Source organism: Meles meles, chromosome 4, assembly GCF_922984935.1.
Source record: "Meles meles chromosome 4, mMelMel3.1 paternal haplotype, whole genome shotgun sequence".
NCBI lineage: Eukaryota > Metazoa > Chordata > Mammalia > Carnivora > Mustelidae > Meles > Meles meles.
The window spans coordinates 42810369-42831289 of record NC_060069.1 but is presented as its reverse complement, the minus strand read 5'-3'; the positions used below and the strand labels follow the sequence as shown (position 1 = coordinate 42831289).

Sequence of the window (20921 nt, the reverse complement as noted above, 5' to 3'; positions counted from 1 at the left end):
CTCTTGTTAAGTCCTTGCCATTTAAATGTATCTCTTAACTCTGATACAAGAATACAGTATACTATTTTGCTAACAATTCTGATCTTTTTTTTAAAAAATATTTATTTATTTGACAGAGAGAGAGGTCACAAGTAGGCAGAGAGGCAGGCAGAGAGAGAGGGAGAAATAGGCTCCCCACTGAGCAGAGAGCCTGATGGGGGGCTCGATCCCAGGACCCTGAGATCATGACCTGAGCCGAAGGCAGAGGCTTAAACCACTGAGCCACCCAGGTGCCCCAACAATTCTGATCTTAATTCTGAAGGCAGTGGGGAGCCAATTAAAATGTTAAGCATGGAATTAATATATATTATTTAATTACTTTTATCTTTTGAAGTCATTTCAAACCTCCGGAAGAATTGTACAAACTCTCATGTATCCTTTGCCTAGTTGTTAGCATTTTCCTTCATTAGCTTTATCAAAATCTTTTTCTATGTACATATCATTATCATTATTATTATTATTCCTGAAACATTTGAGAGTTACAGACCTCCCGACACTTTAAAATATTTTAGTGTGGGGCACGTAAGTGGCTCAGTCAGTTAAGCAGCTGACTCTTGATTTCGATTCAGGTCATGATTCTGGTGGGATTGAGCCCCACGTTCGGCTCCTTGCTCATCAGTGAATCTGCTTAAGGATTCTCTCTCTCTCCCTCTGCACTTTCCCTCACTTGCACGCAAATGCATTCACTCCATCTCTCTCTCTCTCTCTCTCAAATAAATAAATAAATAAATCTTTTTTAAAAAATAAAATATTTTAGTCTGAATTTCCCAAGAACAAGGAAATATGTAGAATCACATCTCTCATACAATCACAGAATGGTTGTCAAATTCAAGAAATTTAACATTGTTATGTTAAATTAATACTATTATCTAAGTACAGTCCATGTTAAATTTTGTCAGTTTTCCCAGTAATTGGCAGTATTTTTTCTCCTATCCAGGATCGTGCATTCATATTATTGTTATGTCTCTTTAGTCTTCTGGTATATTTCCATTGCCTTTCTCTATTTCTTATGACAATGACAGGTCAATTTTATAGACTGCTTCTCAGTGTGGGTTTGTCTTTTTTGTTGTTGTTGTTGTTCAGGTTATGCATTTCTGGCAAGAATACCTTAAGCAATTTTGTGCCTGGAAATTATATGTTTTAAGTATTTCTAAAAAGACCTATCTGGTGTCAGGTAAAGAATGGACTGGGGGGCAGGGAGAGTGAAGAGAGATTAGAAGAAGGGAGACTGATTAGACATTCAGAGTTGACCCTTTAACAGGATATAGAGAAGTCAGGGCAGCTAAGATAGCTTTGGATGACATCCTAATTATTTATTGCCAGTAATAAACTTCTCTAAAACATAAGTGTTTGAAATAGCAGTTTATTATCTTTCATAGTTTTCTGGACTGACTAGGTTTGGTTGGGTGATTCTCACATGATGTCCTTCATGTTGGTTGAAGCTTCAGCCATCTAAGGGCCTGACCCACTGGATATCCAAGGTTAGCTCACTCATGTGGGAGAAGACAGGAGATCTGGCTGCGGACCAAGAGCCCAGCTGGGACTGTCATTCAGAGGGCCCACATGTGGCCTTTCTGCATGATTGCGGCTTCTTCCACCTTGGCAGCTAGATTCCTAGAGGAAGCATCTACCAATATTCTAAAAGCTGTATTGATAAAAAACAGGGTGAGGGACGCCTGGGTGGCTCAGTGGGTTAAAGCCTCTGCCTTCAGCTCAGGTCATGATTTCAGGGTCCTGGGATTGAGCCCCGCATCGGGCTCTCTGCTTGGTAGGGAGACTGCTTCCTCCTCTCTCTCTGCCTGCCTCTCTGCCTACTTGTGATCTCTGTCTGTCAAATAAATAAAATCTTAAAAAAAAATGTTGATACCTGGTTTTCATACTCTGATTTTTTGAAGACCCCTAATAATTTTAAATAGACATCCTCAGTTTTTTAATGGTCAGTCATCATATTTGCTTTCTTTTCCCCCTTCATACCCTTTACCTATCCACAAGGCCACACTCACTTGATTTTTCTGTCACTTGGAAGTACTGCCCTTTTCTCTAACATAGTCTCTTTCCTTTGGATTCACATACACACTCTTTCCATAACTGTTGACAGATGCTTTCAGCCGACTGAAGTTTCCTCATTTTTTCTATTCTGATCTCTCCCAGGACCAGTGGTTTCATCTAATTTCTCATTTAAAAGATTCCTGTTAGAGGGGCACCTGAGTGGCTCAGTGGGTTAAAGCCTCTGCCTTTGGCTCAGGTCATGGTCCCGGGGTCCTGGGATTGAGCCCTGCATCAGGCTTTCTGCTCAGCAGGGAGCCTGCTTCCTCCTCTCTCTCTCTCTGCCTGCCTCTCTGCCTACTTGTGATCTCTGTCTGTCAAATAAATAAAATCTTAAAAAAAAATTTCCTATTAGAAACTGTCTTTTCTGTTTTTGATATCTTTTCTTTTTTGATTTTATAAGAATATTATAATGAAGGCTTTTTTTTTATGCCTTTATTAATGGTGTGCCTCTCTCCTCAGACAGCCTAGTTTTTTACTGCTATCTACAATCAGAGCAGACACATTATCTGCTGTCTGCATTTGATATAAATATATTATCTCCCACTTGTCTTCCCTTACTCCCTCATTTTCCACAACTCTGCCCAGTGCAGCCAAGTGAGCCTACTTAACTATTCCTTTTGTCCATGTCTATCTCCTGATCTCATTTTCCACACTCACTTTAGGATGATGATGATTTTATAAAGTCATCCTAAAGTGAGGTCAGAATTAGCAGTATAGATAAATAGCACTCTATCGTCTGTCTGTCTAGTGGAATGATACTAAGATTATGTGAACTGTCTGCCAAGTGACACACTTTCCTGCTTATTGGAGGTACAGTATAGAAAGGCTACCTCTGCCTTCAAGAAACTTTCAGCGTAGTATTAGAACCCAGCACCCTATCTTTGGAAACTGTTTGTAAGGCTTTTTGGAAAAGTGTCGTATATTTAAAAACAGTCTATTATTATAATAATCATAGCAATGGAAGAGGGATTAGATAATTATTATATATGAAAAGAAAATTTAATTCTGACTCACGTTAAAGGAAAAAAGGAAACTTGATGCTCAACATACTTCTCATTGTCTGATAAATGATAAAGGAAGCCTATCACATTTTCAAGAGAGACAAATTGTTTTCTTGGTATTAAAATTTAAAGGGATTTTTGCAGGTATCCTTATATAAGTGACATTTAGAAACACAAATAGGCAATGTCTCCTTCAGTAGTTCTGCATAAAATGTGATTTTCCTTCATGTGAGTATTTCATATATATATATATATCAATAAAACCCAAAGTTAAAATCTTAACTTTCAATCAGTAAGAACTTTCTCTCTTTTTTTTTTTTAAGATTTTTTTTTTTTTTTAAGTAACCTCTTCATCTGATATGGGGCTTGAACTCACAATCCTGAGATCAAGAGTTGCATGCTCCCCCAACTGAGCCAGCCAGGCACCCCAATCAATGAAAACTTTATATATGAAGCCAAGTTAATATATTCAGTGATTTTTCTGGTATTCCAAATAGCTGTAGAGACAGAGTCTAGACCATCTAAAAGACTAACTTGTTGTCATGTTTTTAGAAAGTGAGAGAGTAATGCCTTATCAGTTATCAAATCATTCTCACTTTAGAGATGAGTAGGATGATAGCTTAAGATTTAGCTCTTAGTATCTTAAGGGCCACATATTCTGTGTTATTGGTTGATACCAAGGTCTAGAGCTACATGCCCTTTCTCTTTTTTTTATCCAACATAGGGCTTGAACTCATGACCTTGAGATCAAGACCTGAGCTGAGATCAGGAGTCAGATGCTTAACTGACAGAGCCACCCAGCTGCCCCTAGATCTATGTGCTTTATATGTTTAGATACTCATCTATTTACTGGCTATAATTGCTTTCATGCTACAGTGACCGAGTTAAGTAGTTGTGAGACAGGCTGGCCTGCAAATCCTGGTATTTACTTCCCAGTCCTTTACAGAAGAAGTTTGCCAACCCTGCATTAGGCTGTTAGAAACAATTACTATAAGCACAATGAGGCAAGGCCCTTCTTCGTCCTTGTGTTGCTTTTGCATGTTCCCCATGGCACACCTCTAGTATGTGTAGCTCTTGTTCCCCGCCCTAGCCCTCTTCATGCTGCCCTTGCCGTGTAGCTGCGCCAAGCGACACAGACCCCACGTAACTCGGCACGCATGCACAGGGACCTAGGTGTGCTGTTTTCCAGTGGGAATCCATATGTGGGAGATGATGACTTGAGAGATTGTGCTGTGGCAGTAAAAGATCAAGTGAGGAACATTTGATGGTCCCTTAATTCTCAGAATTTGGTTCTGGGTATTCTGCATGGAGAAGGGAACGGATAAAGTACTCAGTGTCATCTCCTCATATCCTATTTGGTTAGAAACAGATTTTCAAAGAAGGGAACAATGTTGGCAAGTGGGGTCAGAGAGGAAACATGGATGTCACAAGAAACAGGCAAGAAACCTTCACGTGGAATTAAAGTTCATATGCTTTGAAGTATTACCGAGTTCCCATCTGTACTGTAATCAAGCAGACTTGTAGCCATGGTGTTCTTTTTTGTCCAGTGAGCTGTCATTACACATAGCTTTTGATTTTGGATGTTTGGTTTGCTCTTGGATTCCAAATCCCTCCTACCTCGATCTCCAAAATCTGGCTCATAGATCATTTGCTTATTGGTCCCTATATCTATGCTTTGAGTTCCAAGTTTGTAGACCTTTAGTTAACTTCTGATTGAAAATGGTGGTGGGCTCCTTACATTTCGCTGTGTCTTCCTGGTTCCTAGGACCTTGGCTTATTCCTGAAAAATACTGCTTCCTGTAGCCTGAGCCACTGGGCTTTGGTCCTGTGGACTGCCTTTTGAATCCAGATAAACCACAATCACTGGCTCACTGATTAGACCCTAACATTTGCCCACTATTTTCTAAGTTCTGAACCTCTGCCTTATCTGACCCTGTTGTTACTTGTGTCCTACAGTGAACACAAAATGCATTAAAAATAATTCGACCAGGGACTCCTGGGTGGCTCAGTCAGTTAAGTGTCTACTTTCAACTCAAGTCGTGATCCCAGGGTCCTGGGGTTGAGTCCCAAGGCTCCTTGTTCAGCAGGGAGCCTGCTTCTCCTTCTGCCTGCTGTTCCCAGTTCTTGCTCTCTCTCTGACAAGTAAATAAAATCTCTAAAAAAAATTAATAAAAATAATTAGTCCTGTTTATTTTGATCTTCATCTGAGCCGCTTCCTATCTGTCTGTTGATAAACTAGCTAGATAACTTACTCTTCATTAAACTTTCGACAACAGTAGTGTTTGAGTTCTCTTGGAGTTCTCTGTTGATGATGATAATTTTTGTATACCCATACTCTCTTAATTTTTTTCCTTTGTCAAGAGAATATTAAAATTTTTATTTTTTTTTTCAATTTTTCTGCCTCTTACTGGTTTATCTGGTTTCTATATATTTAAAATTACGCTTATATCAGGGCACCTGGGTGGCTCAGTGGGTTAAGCTTCTGCCTTCAGCTCAGGTCATAATCCCAGGGTCCTGGGATCCAGCCCCACATTGGGCTTTCTGCTCGGCGGGGAGCCTGCTTCCCCCTCTTTCTCTCTGCCTGCCTCTCTGCCTACTTGTGATCTCTCTCTCTCTGTGTCAAATAAATAATAAAATCTTAAAAAAAAAATAAATAATAAAATTGCGCTTATATCAGAACTTCAAATATAGGGACTCCAAACTTTTAAGTGAATAGGACTAGTTTTTTTTTTAAAAAGTTAAACTGTAATATTGTAACATTTTAAAACTGTAATAAAAAGGAAATGTTAATATTTTTCATATTTCAGGGGCACCTGGGTGGCTCAGTGGGTTAAAGCCTCTGCCTTCGGCTCAGGTCATGATCCCAGGGTCCTGGGATTGAGCCCTGCATCAGGCTCTGTGCTCTGCAGGGAGCCTGCTTCCCTTCCTCTCTCTCTGCCTGCCTCTCTGCCTACTTGTGATCTCTGTCTGTCAAATAAATAAAATCTTTAAAAAAAAAAAGTTTTTCGTATTTCTATTTAGTTTTAGTATTATAGTTTTATTTGTAGCAAGCATTTGAAGATCACACTTTGTGATCATTTATGGTAACTTAGTCTCTAGTTTGAGTCCCAGTATTCTTTCTAAAAGATTAAAGTTGACATTATTTGAAAAAATTATCTAGTAAGCTGTCATGGGATTTACAGTCTGGCTTGGCACTGACAAAGTGAAGTGAGCTATATAACCAATTTAAACAGAATTCAGAAAGTATGTCTTTAGGTTTCAGAATACAAAGAAACAAGCCTAGTTTCACTTATTAGAGCACATTTTTATTTCTTACCTGCTTCTAGGGTTACAGGTGAAGTAAAGCACAACATCACCAATACTGTGGTATGCAGAGTGCAAGGCGAATGGAATAGTGTTCTTGAGTTCACTTACAGCAATGGAGAGACAAAGTATGTGGACTTGACTAAATTGGCAGTAACAAAGAAAAGAGTAAGACCTCTGGAGAAGCAAGATCCATTTGAGTCCAGGTATGTCATCCCCACATCCATCCTGGAAAGAATCCAACGCTCTATCTAAGCCTTTTCATAGTTTGCAGCCTTAGGCAAGTCACTTCACCAGTTCGCAGTCAAAGGATTACTATCTTTATCATAAAACTCTTAACAAATTATTCACGAAAGACAGATGCCCCAACAGAAAAATGGGCAAAGAACATAAAGAGGCAGTTCAAAAGTAGAGGAAAAAAGGCCCACTAAGAATGAAAAATTACTCAGTGTATTTAGAATTCAAAGAAATAGAAATTAAACAATAAGATAAATTAGTTTCTAAAATAATACCTCTCTTTTTTTTTTTTTTAAGATTTTATTTATTTATTTGAGAGCGAGAGAGTGATCACACAAGTAGAGGGGTAAGGGTCAGAGGGAGAAGGAGAAATGAGCAGGGAGCTCGATGCAGGACAAGATCATGACCTGAGCTGAAGGCAGACGCTTCACTGACTGAACCACCCAGGCGTCCCTAAAATAATACCTCTTTTGAGAAAACGTGAGCAAATAGTCATTTTCATGCTGGTACAACCTCCCTAGAGGGTATTTTGGCAATAGATGAAGTTTCCTAGATGTGTTCATAGTGGTTGCTTCTAGAAAGGAGTACTGGGATCTAGGATAGGAAAGAGACTTCCTTTTATAGAAACTTCCCCACCTCTTTTTTTAAAAGATTTTATTTATTTATTTGAGAAAGAGAGAGAACCAGTGGTGGCGGGGGAGGGGCAGAGAGAGAGAAAGGGAGAAGCAGACTTCTCGCTGAGCAGGGAGTCTGATCTGGGACTTGATCCCAGGACTCTGGGATCATGACCTGAGCTGAAGGCAGACACTTCACCGACTAAACCACCCAGGTGCCCCACAGAATCCCCTTTGAACTGTTGAAATTTTATATCTTGTGGAAGGATTACTGTATCAATTTAAAAAAGAAAAAAGAGAATAAATGGAAGCATTAAACATCTTAAGATGATCTCCAGCATTCACACTACTGGGTATTTATCCCAAAGTACAAAAACACTAATTCGAAGGGATACATGCTCCTGTATATGTAGAGGAGCATTGTTTCTGTCTGTCTGTCTGTCTGTCTGTCTCTCTCTCTCTCTCTCTCTATATATATATATTTTTTTTTTTTTAAGATTTTATTTATTTATTTGACAGAGATCACAGGTAGGCAGAGATAGAGAGAGGGGAAAGCAGGCTCCCCACTGAGCAGAGAACCCGATGCAGGCCTCGATCCTGGGACCCTGGGATTGTGACCTGAGCTGAAGGCAGAATCTTTAACCCACTAAGCCACCCAGGCACCCCTAGAGCATCATTATTTATAATCCAAACTGTGGAAGTAGCCTAAGTGTCCATCAATAGATAAATGGATAAAGAAGGTGTGGTACGTGTACACACACACACACACACACACACACACACACAAAGGAATATTATTTAGCCATTAAAAGAAGAAAATTTTGCCATCTGCAATGAAGTGAAGAGAACTGGAGAGTATAATGCTAAGCTAAATAGGTCAGAGAAAGACAAATATCATGATGATCTCATATATGTGGAATTTAAGAAACGAAACACATGAGCAGAGAGAAAAAGAGGGACAAACCACAAAATGGACTCTTCAACTATAGAAAACAAACTGAGGCGCCTGAGTGCCTCAGTGGGTTAAAGCCTCTGCCTTCAGCTCTGGTTATGATCCCAGGGTCCTAGGATCGAGCCCCACATCAGGCTCTCTGCTCAACAGGGAGCCTGCTTCCCCCTCTCTCTGCCTACTTGTGATCTCTCTCTCTGTAAAATAAATAAATAAAATCTTTAAAAAACAAAAACAAAAACAAACTGATGGGGGCGCCTGGGTGGCTCAGTGGGTTAAGCCTCTGCCTTCGGCTCAGGTCATGATCTCAGAGTCCTGGGATCGAGCCCCGCGTCGGGCTCTCTGCTCAGCGGGGTCTGCTTCCCCCTCTCTCTCTGCCTGTCTCTCTGCCTACTCGTGATCTCTCTGTCATATAAATAAATAAAGTCTTTGAAAAAACAAAAACAAACTGATGGTTCCAAGAGGAGAGGTGGGTGAGGGTTGGGGGAAATATCGTGATGAAGAAACAAAGTGAAAAATTTTTTTAAAAAAGAGAAAGTGAAAAGTAAATAGGTAGATAAATAAACGCGAACAACTTGTATCTGTCAACAGATGAATGGATAAGAATATGTAGTATATAGGGCGCCTGGCTGGCGAGTTGGAAGAGCATGTGACTCTTGATCTCGGGGTTGTAAGTTTGAGCCCCATTTGGGGGGTTAAGATTATTTAAAAAAAAAATTTTTTTTGACTTGAAAAGAAGTTGTAGCATATATACACAGCGTAATTATATTCAACCATAAAAAGGAAGGAAATCCTGCCATTTGTGACAACGTGGATGGACCTTGAGGATATTGTGCTAAATGAAATAAGTCAGAGAAAGACAAATACTGTATGATCTTACTTATAGGTACAATCTAGGCAAAATAAAAACCTCATGGAAAATAGATCAGATTTGAGGTTACCAGAGGTAGGGGTTGGGGAGTGGAAGAATTAGATAAGGGTGATCAAAAGGTACAGACTTCCATTTGTCAGGTAAACAAGTACTAGGGGATGTCATGTACAATATGATGACTGTAGTTAACATTGCCATGTGGTATATTTGAAAGTTGTTAAAAGAGTAGAACCTAGAACTCTAATCACAAGGGGAAAAAACTTTTATTTATATGCAATGATGAATGTTAATGAAACTCAGTGTGGTAGGTATTTCAGTGTATATAAGTCAGTTTACTATGCTGCACATCTTAAACTTACATAACAGTCCTGTATATCAGTTGTATCTCAGTTAAACTGGAAAAACTATTTAAGCTTCAAGATAAAAATCAGAATTCGGAAAATTTTATTTGCCTCCTGAGTGTGAAAGCTTCCCAAGTAAAGGATTTTCTGATGAAATTGGTGGTGATGGTAATGAATGTGATTTTTTTTAATATTACATAATAAAATGTCAACTTCTGAAAGATCATTTTTCAAGTGAACAATGCATGATATTACAAAATCATTCAAGACCCATTCAAAAACCCAGTCAAGAAGAATGGATAAAGAAAATGTGATATATATAATGGAGTATTACTCAGCCAACACCAAAAAAAAAAAAAAAAAAAAAAGAATTTGCAATGATGTGGATGGAGCTAGAGTGTATGATGCTAAGTGAAATAAGTCAGTGAAAGACAGATACCATATGATCTCACTCATATGTGGAATTTAAGAAAGAACACAGATGAACATATGAGAAGGGGGGAAAGAGAAAAAAAAGAAAGAGGGAAACATGCCATAAGAGACTCCTAAAGATAAAGAATAAACTGAGGGTTGTTGGAGGGAGGTTGGTGGGGGATGAGCTAGATGGGTGATGGGTATTAAGGAGGGCACTTGTTATTATGAGCACTGGATATTGTATTTAAGTGATGAATCACTGAATTCTGATTCAGAAACCAGCATTACACTGTGTGTTAGCTACCTAAATTTAAATTAAAAAAAAAAAAAATAGTCACGATGCCAGTTAGACCAATGAGTTTCCTTGTAGCACCATATAAAAAATTAATTGACATCTTTCATTTTCCACACTGCAGGCAACCTTTAAAAAACTACCACCTGGGGGACCTGGGTGTCTCAGTTGGTTAAACGACTCTTGGTTTCAGCTCAGGTCACTACCTCAGGATTGTAAGATTGAGGCCCACAAGGGGCTCTGTGCAACACAGACTCTGCTTAAGATTATGTAAATAAATACATAAATAAGAATAAAAACTACCACCTGGTGAATTTAATACAATACCAGAGAATTAAATTACTTGAGAAGTATATTAAAATATTCTTTTTTCCAACTCTGTATCTATGTGAGGCCAGATTTTCTTAAGACTTATTTTTATTTATTATTTTTTAGAGAGTGCCATCAATGTTACCATTTATTCTCTGTGGATTTCCTTCATCTGTGTTACTCTTTTTTTTTTCTAAAGATTTTATTTATTTTAGAGAGAGAGAATGCGCGCACACACACTTGGGAGGGGGAGGGAGAGAGGAGATCTCAAACATTCCACACTAAACACAGAGCCTGATGCAAGTGTTGATCCCAGGACCCTGAGATCATGACCAGAGCAGAAACCAGGAGTCAGCCACTTAACCCACTGAGCCCCCGAGGCAGCCCTAGATTTTTCTTTATTTAATTAAACTAAAATAATAGAACAGATTGAATGTAGAAACATTTGTAAGAATCCAGCTATTATTAAAGCAGACAAATGTTTAAGAGATACTGTTGGATTCTCTTCGCTAAAATTTTATTAAGGATTTTTTATATCTACATTCATGGGGGATATTGGTCTGTTGTTTTCTTTGAGGGAGTTTTTAACTATAATTCATTATCTTTAGAGGGATGGTGAGGTTGTCTTTCTTAATTGAAAGTTGGTAGTTTATGTCTTTTAAGGAAATGATTAATTTCACCTACATGTAGTTTGTCAAATTTATTGACATATAGTTTATAATATTCCCTTAGTTTTCTTTTAATGTGTATAGGATCTCTAAGTGATGTCCCACTTTCATTCTTTATGTTGGTAATATTTTCTTTTCCTATGCATGGGATTAAAGATTTTTATTAAGGATTATTTATTAAAGGATTATTAATTTTACTCAAAGAACCAGTTTTTCATTGCTTTTTGTCTATATTTCTATTTTGTTATTCATTGATTTCTGCTCTTTTTTTATTTCCTCTTTTATGCTTACTTGGTACATCATTTGCTCTTCCTTTTTCTAGTTTCTTAAAAGGGAAACTTAGGTCAGGGATCAGTGAACTTTTCTGTAAAAGCCCAGAGAGTAAATATTTTAGGCCTGTTGGGCGAGATAGTGTCTACTACAGCTACTCAGGTAGGTCTGCCACTGAAGCATGAAAGCAGCAACAGACCTTGAGAGGATAGACGCCACTATGATACAATAAAAATTTGGGTAGCCAGCCATAGTTTGACCCCTCATTAGGCCGATTTCTTCTTCTTTCCTAATACAAATATTTAATAAATTTCTCTTTAAGCCTGCTTTAGCTATTTCAAACTTTTGAGATGTGTTTTCTGATTTTCCTTTGTGGGTTTTGTTTTTTTTGTTGTTTTTTTTTTTTTGGACTCATGAAGTTATTTAGGTTTTTTGGACTCATGAAATTATTCCAAATGTTTGGAAAATTTCCAGCTGTCTTCCCACTATTCATTTTTAGTTTAACTTAATTTTGGCCAAAGGATATACTTGGTATGGTTTTAGTCCTTCAGATTTTATTGAGATTTGTTTTATAACCCTGAATACATTCTGTCTTGGTAAACATTTCATGGGCACTTGACAAGAGTGTGTATTCAGTTGATGTTAGGTGACAGTACTCTGTAAATATCAATTAGCTCAAGTGGGTTGATAATATTTTTCTAGTACTCTTTGTTTTACTAATTTTCTGTGTATTTGTTTCATCAGTTGAGGTCAGTTATTGAAATTACCAATTATAATTGCATGTTTCTCTTCATAGTTGTCTAAGTCTTTATGTTATTTGAATCTCTGTGGTAGGGACAACACATTTGGGATTGTTTGTCCTCTTGATGCACTGAACTCTGATCATTATGAAATGATCTTCTTTATCCCTGGTGATAGCTTTCTTTTCTTTTTTTTTTAAAGATTTTATTTACTTATTTGACAGAGATACTGCGAGAGAGGGAGCACAAGCAGGGGGAGTGGGAGAGGGCCTCCCATGGAGCAGAAAGCCTGATGCGGGGCTGGATCCCAGGACCCTGGGATCATGACGTGAGCCAAAGGCAGATACCCAATGACTGAGCCACCCAGGCACTCCCCTGGTGATAGTTCTTGCTTTGAATTCTGCTTTAATACTAAAATTGCCACTTAAAAACTTTATCAAGATATATTTTACATATTATAAATTTCACCTGTTTTATATATTTAAGTGATTTTTAGCAACTTTCTTGAGCAATGCAGTCATACCATAAATCAGTTTCGCAACCTTTATCATCCCATAAGATCCTTATTCCCATTTATAGCTAATGTCCATTCCATTCCTATCCCCATTCTCAGGGAACCTACTTTTTGTCTTTAAATGTGTTTTTTCTGGGTACTTCAGATAAATGGAATCATATAATATGTGATAGCTTGTGCCTGGCTTCTTTCACTTAGCATAGTGTTTTTGAGGCTCATCTAGGATACAACATGTATCAATAGCTCATGTTTTATATTGCTGAATAGTTTCCATTATATGGAACCACATTTTGTCTATCCCTTCACCAATTGATGGACATTGCCAGTTTTGGACTATGATGATTAATACCAGTATGAACATTCTTATTTGGGTGGATATGTTTTCATTTCTCTGGGTAAATATCTGAAATGGTAATTGCTGGATTGTCTGGAAGTTTTACATTTAACTTTTCAGGAAACTGCCAAACTATTTTCCTAAGTGGCTACACCATTTTACACTCCTGCCAGCAATGTAGAAGTGTGCCAGTTCTCCGCATCCTTATCAACATGTGTTATTGCTTACCTTATACATACCCCTTTTAGGTGGGGTGAAATAGTCTTATTATGGTTTTAATTTGCATATTCCAAATGACTAATGATGTTGAACATATTTTCATGTGCTAATTAATTACACATTTGTTTCTCTTGTTTGATGAAATGTGTGATTATCTTCTTGGGTTGCAGGAGTTCTTTGTGAATTCTGAATACAAATCCTTCATTGGATATGTGTTTTGAAACTATTTTCTCCTTGTCTGTTGCTTATTTTTAAATTTTTATAGTGAGTTTTTTTTTTTCAGTAAAAGGTTTTAATTTTTTTGAGATGAGATTGTCGATGTTTTCTTTTATGGAATATGGTTTTGGTATTGTATCTAGGAAATCTTCGCCTAACCCAGCCTCAGAGATTTTCTCCTGTGTGTTCTTGTAAAAGTTTCCTTTTGAGGTAAGGGTCTGAGGTCGTCCTCTTTTTGCTTTTAGATATCCATTTGTCCCAGCACCATTTGTTGAACAGACTTTTCTTTCTCCCGAAGAGTTGTCTGGGCAGTTTTCTTTTGCTTGGAGTTAGTTGAGCTTTCCTTCTTCTGCTGTGCCAATAAGCTCTAGCCAGTGAGTTGGAGCACCCATAGGACTCCCCTTTTCTATTTCGTACTCTCAGGAATCACTGTCCTATACTTGCCTTTTGCTCAATATCTGTAGTCTCAATTGTTTCAATATATTTTGTCTGGTTTCCTAGCTGATTAAAGGCAGGAGGATTAAGTCTGGTCCCCATTATCTTATCCTGTCCAAAAGTAGAAGTCTCTAAACTTTCAGCTTTTAAAAAATTTATTTATCTTTTTGCTTATTAATTCCTAAGTTTCTTAAAAATAAAAATCTATTACTTCGTAAATTCAAATTATTTTTTATTTGAAAAGAATAGCAGAAGGAGCAGCGTCTTGGACATCAGTATCAGCACCATACTATTATTCCATGGTTTTGTAACTCATATACATGAAACTATATATCTGATTCAGGAGACATAATTTTTTAAAATTACTTTTAATTTCAAGGGTATCAATTCTTTAAAAAAGAACTGATATCTTCTTTTTTAAAGAACAGTTCTTTTTTTAAAGAATGCTTGTAAGATCTGTGGCTTTTCTGATTTTAGGCGATTGTGGAAAAATGTGACAGACTCTCTGAGGGAATCTGAAATTGATAAAGCCACGGAGCATAAACGTACGTTGGAAGAACGCCAGAGGACTGAAGAAAGGCATCGAACTGAAACAGGCACACCCTGGAAAACCAAGTATTTTATTAAAGAGGTTTGTCCTACGTGTCTTCAGACTAAAACTCATTATCTGCTTAGTGAGGACTTTAGCTTATTAGGCTTTCTTGAATTGTTATCACTTATACGTTTTTATTTCTGAAACTAGTCCAGCTGAACCAGGAGCTTTTTCATGAGCTTTTCACAGTTTGACAAGGTAAAATAGTTTAGCCGCAGTTCAGATGAGGTAGATTTCAGGATTAAATTGGTCAGAAACAAAAATGCTAATAACATAATCTCAATCACAGTAAAGGTAAAATAGTTTAGCCGCAGTTCAGATGAGGTAGATTTCAGGATTAAATTGGTCAGAAACAAAAATGCTAATAACATAATCTCAATCACAGTAATAGATGGTACCATTTATAATTTATTACGTTTTGAACCACACTGAAACTCTTTGTTTACTTCCAGAGACCACATTTTAAGGGGAGACATGAGAAATTTAAATAGCTATACCAAGGGTAGTGAAGTGGCTAGAATCTTGACATTTTAGGAAAAAAGAATAAAGTGGGCCGTTTGTTGTAACCTTCTTCAGATATGTGTATGTAGAAATTTTTTATCAGTTTGTATAGCAGTCTTGAGGTAGGTCCACCCTACCAGGAATTTTGAGTTTAGCATAAGAAGGAATTGTACAACAATCAAAAATATCCAATAATAAGGGAGTACATTTTATAGTAATGCATCATTAGTCCTATATGAGACCATGGCTTACATGGAAGACTTTGATGCACTGATTTTGCAGCTGGACTAAATAATTTATGGATTCTTATCTAAATTTAAAGATTTATGTTTTGTTTTGTTTGTTTTGTTTATTACTTTCTGGTGGAACTCAGAGAAAGGTGAATAGCGGACCAGAGCTGACACCAAGAAAAGTTTTCTTTTCAGGGCGCCTGGCTGGCTCAGTCAGAAGAACACGCAACCCTTGATCTCGGGGTTGTGAGTTCGAGCTCCATATTGGGTAGAGGGAAAAAAAGGGTACCTGGGTGGCTCAGTCAGTTAAGCATCTGCCTTCGGCTCGGGTCATGATCATAGGTTCCTGGGATCAAGTCCCGCATTGGACTCTGCTCAGCGGGGAATCTGTTTGTCCCTCTGCCCCTCCCCACTGCTCTGCTGCTCTCTCTTTCTCCCTTTCTCTCTAAAAAGAGAGAAAAAAATGTTCTCTTGTCAATAAACAAGTCTAAAGCCCACCGAATTTTAATATTGGTCCATCAGGAAGGACTTTACCAAAAGTAATTTGATCTTGATTTTTGCATAGTTATTAACCCTAAAAATCCATAGTTTATTATAGTGGGTGGCTTCATTACCTTTATTTTTCTAATTTTTGAGTATTAAAAATACTGTCCGGGGCACCTGGGTGACTCAGTCGGTTAAACGTCTGCCTTCAGCTCAGGTCATGATCTCAGGGTCCTGGGATTGAGCCCCGCATCGGGCTCCCTGCTCAGTGGGAAGCCTGCTTCTTCCTCTTCCCCTCCCCCTGCTTGTGCTCCCTCTCTTGCTGTGTCTCTCTCTGTCAAATATATAAATAAAATCTTAAAAAAAAAATACTGGCCATTTTCATGGATAGGAATAATAAAGGGAAAAATACTTCACATGTCTAGTCTTTTACATGAAAAAATAAAACTTTGTTTTTGTTATTCAAAGTTATAGTCTGGTAGCTTTGGATTTTTTTTCATTTCAAAGAAGACATATACCAGGAGTAGATTGTAGGAGGAGAATTTCTAAGGGAGGACTTCTGTAAATCATTAAAAGAGAACTCTGGGGGTCAAGAGCAGGGGGCTATAATGGCTAAAAGATATAGGGGCACCTGGCCAGCTCAGTAGAGCATGCAACTCTTGATCTCAGGGTTGTGAGTTTGAACCCTATGTTAGGTATAGAAATTCCTCAAAAATAAAATCTTAAAAAAAAAAAAGAAAAAGATAACAACTAATGAAATTTTAAGATAGGCACCCTGATTCTTGCTAATAACATGACATATAAAGTTGAGACTTCTCGTTTATTCTTGGAGATATACCAGTCTGGCATTCTGTGATGTGATCAGTTGACATCTTTTTCAAAGAACAGTACTAAAGGAGTTGAGAATGACCGACCAGGTGATTTAATATAAACAATCTAATGGTTGCTATTATTTTTTTTAAGGACTTTATTTATTTGAGAGCAAAGGAGAAAGAGAGAGCATGAGGGGGAGCAGCAGAGGGAAAGGGAGAAGCAGACTCCTCTTGCTCAGTAGGGAGCCTGACATGGGACTTGATTCCAGAACCCTGAGACCATGACCTGAGCCAAAGGCAGAACACTTAACCTCCTGAGCCACCCAAGTGCCCCTAATGGTTGCTATTGTTAAAGAAGAATTATTTTGATACTTCTTAAAAACATCAAGAAAATCTTCATTCAGGACTATTGCAATAGAGAAGAGGGATTGAACACAACGCTGAGTACAGGGACAAGTGGAAATGCAAGAGAGTGAGTGGAAAAGAGAATCTTGGTTAGATATCAAGGATTGGGGTGGGGAGAGAGGAACTTGATTACATATCAAAGGTGGGAAAACAAGAGTTTCAAAATCAAGAATTTGGGGTCCGGGGGATTCTAGGCTAACTGGCTTATCAGAATTCTTTACTAAAATTGAGCTCAGTAGGCCATGGTTGAAGCCTAGTCAAGAAGAGTGCTCAAAGTAGTCCAACTGAAATGTAGTCAAGGAAAGAATGAGTCCTTGTCACTAGAAGCCAAGTAATTGCTAGCCTTAAGTCATTTTAGGAACAAGATAAAATATATATATTTAAATTTTTAAGAAAAATTTTCATACAAATAAATTGAAGGAAGTATGCATTAAGGATGTGTTCAGATCTGATTTACTTCACCTAGTCCTGTGAACACGGAACTCTAGTAATCTGTATCAAGTCCTGCACCCCCAGTATATAGCTTCATGAATTTCTTTTCCTCACTTGGTATTCCCCTGGTTCTAGTTCATTCTCTGACTGTTAACTTTATCTCCTTGTGGTACCCTTCTCTTCACAGGAGCCAGGGAAAACTAATGGGAATAGAGTCAGGGGAGAACTAGGACACAGTACTCGGATACTAGAGATGCTGCTTGAGGTAGAGAGAACAGCTAGTGCCTTGATGACCATTTCTTTGTGCTCTGCCTGCTTGGTGCCCATCAGTGTGCAGCATCTTGGCAAAACTGGCAGAATTGCTACAAATGAATTCTGCAAATAAAGTGATCATCGAGCATCAACTAGGGGCTCCCACCAGAACTTCTCCCCTAATCCTAGCTAAACCACCTAGCTCAACCATCATGTAATGTCTTAAGCACAGATTTTTTTTCTCTGTCACAAAAATCCTTATTTTTAAATGTGAGAGTAGAATTCTACCTCAGGGAAGGTGTTGCTTCTAGTTTTGGTCACCGATTGTGAAACTATTAGAGGATCGTTCTTTAATACACTTTTCTGCTTGTTTCAGGGTGACAGCTGGGTTTATCATAAACCCCTTTGGAAAATAATCCCAACAGCACAACCAGCAGAGTGACACACACTATCTAAGACTCGACCAAATGAACTTCTTCTCTGTTTACCCTAAACCCTCCCAGAACGGAGTCATTGCACTGAGTGACCTGCTTCCTGATCGCACAGACTGAATCTAGCTGAACACGAATGTACCTGTGAAGGCACCGGAGAACGGCAGCAAGACCAAAGTGCTGAAGAAGCACGATGGGCCTCTCACCAACCTGTTCACATGACACGAGCAATATCATCTAAAAACCTTTCACGGGAATTGTTAGGTGATTAATCTTTTATCCAGTCCCCGCTCCTGAAGTTCAGTTCGAATCCTCTGTCTTTGCAGGGGGGCAGCAAGACACACATAACAGTGAGAACTCAGTGATTCTGATGTCTTTATAGTGAGAAGTGAAGTCTCTATCAGAGTTTGTGTGTTGCTTTCTGTCGGTAACTGAAGTATTCACTACTCTTACAAACTCAGAGGAGGAGGACGATGACCCAGAAGTGGATTCAGCCATTGTGCCTGAAATCAGTGTTAAAAAAATCAACCAGGTTGTAGTAACAAGGCATTCTGTTCCTTCAAAGAGACTGTGTGCCTGTGTCTGAGGAGCTTATCCATTCTCCACCTCTGTCGGAACTCTCTTTTAAAAAGTATATTTATAAATTGATTAGAATTATAACCATGGAGAATTTTTTCTTCTGAGCATTTTAATATACTTGAAAACAACATTGACTTGAAAAATTTCAGAACAGTTTTTCAGTACCTAGTTTTATTAAATACTACACTTGAGAGACAATTTTTTTAAATGTGTTCATGTCAATATGATGAGATTCTGGCCTTTCTCAAGAACTGAGGCATTAAAGAACATAGCAAACATTAAAGAATAAAACTGTTACATTTTTCCTTACCTTTTTTTCACTCGTAGGTTAATATCCAGTATTATGTGCTATCCCTCTGGATAAGTATGCTTCATCTTACCTCTGTTCACTCAAATTTAAACCAACTATTCATATTTGTCAGTAATTCAGAAGTTGTGTACGTGGCTGAGTGCATGTATGGTGTGGTTCTCTTTTCAAGGAAACTCAAATGCTGAAGAAAGAATAAGAAATAAAAAGTTATCAGGAAGTTGTATTCAGGTACAAATCTTTTTTTTTAAATAAGTATTTTATTGAGGTTGAAGAATTGCTGGCCATTAAAAGGATAGTTCTAATTATGGCTTTTGTCATTCATTAAGTATTTATTGAGCACCTACTTATGGTGCTCAACACTTGTTACTGCAAGCTACCTTAATTTTCCAAGAGTGGTGCCTTACTCCGTTTCTTCTGACGTGGTCTTCCAATCAGTGTGTGTAACATACCTGTTATTCATCAGCCCTGTTAGGTGGCTGTATCTCTTGCATCATCATAAGAAGTTTAAGCTTTGTGCTCTGATAAATTGTGTTTTATTGAAGGGGTTGATAGGATGAAAACAGCAAAACAATAATTTTTTTCAACAAACTGTAAATTATAAGAAAATAACTGGTTTATGTACAACCATTTTAATGATTCCCTTGTTCATTTTTGCTGTGAAATGCACTGAAAAATATCAAAATGAGTTATAGTTCATGTGTTGGGAAGATTAAAAATAATAAAACTAGAGAACAATAATGCCTTTGTCTGTTTTATGAATGGAGAGAAATAGAAAGTTTATATTTAGTAGAGTTAGCACCTTGTTTATATGAAAGGCATATTGATTTTTCTCTTTACATTCTTATTTTCAGGAATCAGGGAGAAAAGGAAATAAATTCAATAAGAGTTTTTAAAAACTAAAATGTTTAATTTAAATATTTAATTTAAATATAAATATAAATAAATATTTAATATTTAATTTAAATATAGGGCAAGAATGTAAAATCAAACTAGTGATTTTGTTTTGTTCTTTGAGCCACTTGAACACCCATTTATTTCTTTGAATTGCTGAGCCATTTTAAGAATAGGGGCGCCTGGGTGGCTCAGTGGATTGAGCCGCTGCCTTCGGCTCGGGTCGTGATCTCAGGGTCCTGGGATCGAGCCCCGCGTCGGGCTCTCTGCTCCGCGGGGAGCCTGCTTCCCCCTCTCTCTCTGCCTGCCTCTCTGCCTACTTGTGATCTCTCTTTCTGTCAAATAAATAAATAAAATCTTAAAAAAAAAAAAAAGAATTATTGAAATACAATTTTAAAAATTCTTCAGGAAAACAATACATTTACGAGTAATTGAAATCTCATAATGGGTTGCTTCTTTGACAAGAGTGAAATAATACTTTTTATTTTAAATAGTGCATTTTAAAAAAATATTTTATTTATTTATTTGACAGAGAGAGAGAGATCACAGGTAGGCAGAGAAAGAGGGGGAAGCAGGCTCCCTGCTGAGCAGAGAGCCTGATGTGGGGCTTGATCCCAGGACCCTGAGATCATGACCTGAGCCAAAGGCAGAGGCTTAACCTACTGAGCCACCCAGGCACCCTGAAATTATACTACTTTTGGGTAATTACTTTACCTTGTCTCTGTCTTCTTGACTTCCCACTGTAGCTTATCTACTAGATAAAGCTAAGAGGCCTTTTCTGTTTCATTTTTCTATTCACACCTTATTGACAACTGGCCAGAGAAAGGAGTCTTTATAGCAGTAGCTACTTATTTGTATCTCTCTCTTTTAGGTCAGAGTTTTAAAGGTAGACTTTTCTTCTGGCTGTTAGGAATTGTGTGTTAAGAAGTCCAAGACCAGAAGTGACAAAACGACAATGTCCTGGCCATGTATTTGAACTTCTTACTTTTTTTTTTTTTTTTTTTTTACTATGGTGATACCACTACCCTATACCTTCTGTCAGATATTTATATTTAAGCTCCACAATTGTATTCTAATTAATTGCATTTTGAATAGACAGTTTTTAAGCTCTGAAAAGTAATTTTTAGATTATGTATTGGGTGAGATACGGCATCTATATATCAATTCATTGTCCTTTTCAATTGTGAC

At 37.7% G+C, this 20921-nt stretch overlaps 1 protein-coding gene across 2 annotated transcripts in view; it reads left to right on the top strand.

Annotated features, from left to right (window-relative positions):
• OSBPL11 (oxysterol binding protein like 11) overlaps positions 1–19565 on the top strand; it is a 100387-nt gene extending 80822 nt beyond the window's left edge. For both annotated transcript variants that reach the window (XM_046003452.1, XM_046003451.1), the window contains 3 exons: positions 6416–6598; positions 14293–14446; positions 17899–19565. In XM_046003452.1, the coding sequence (XP_045859408.1) occupies positions 6416–6598; positions 14293–14446; positions 17899–17964 (403 nt within the window). In that variant the 3' untranslated portion in view covers positions 17965–19565. The remainder of the gene's footprint in view (positions 1–6415; positions 6599–14292; positions 14447–17898) is intronic.
• Positions 19566–20921: the final 1356 nt, after the last annotated feature.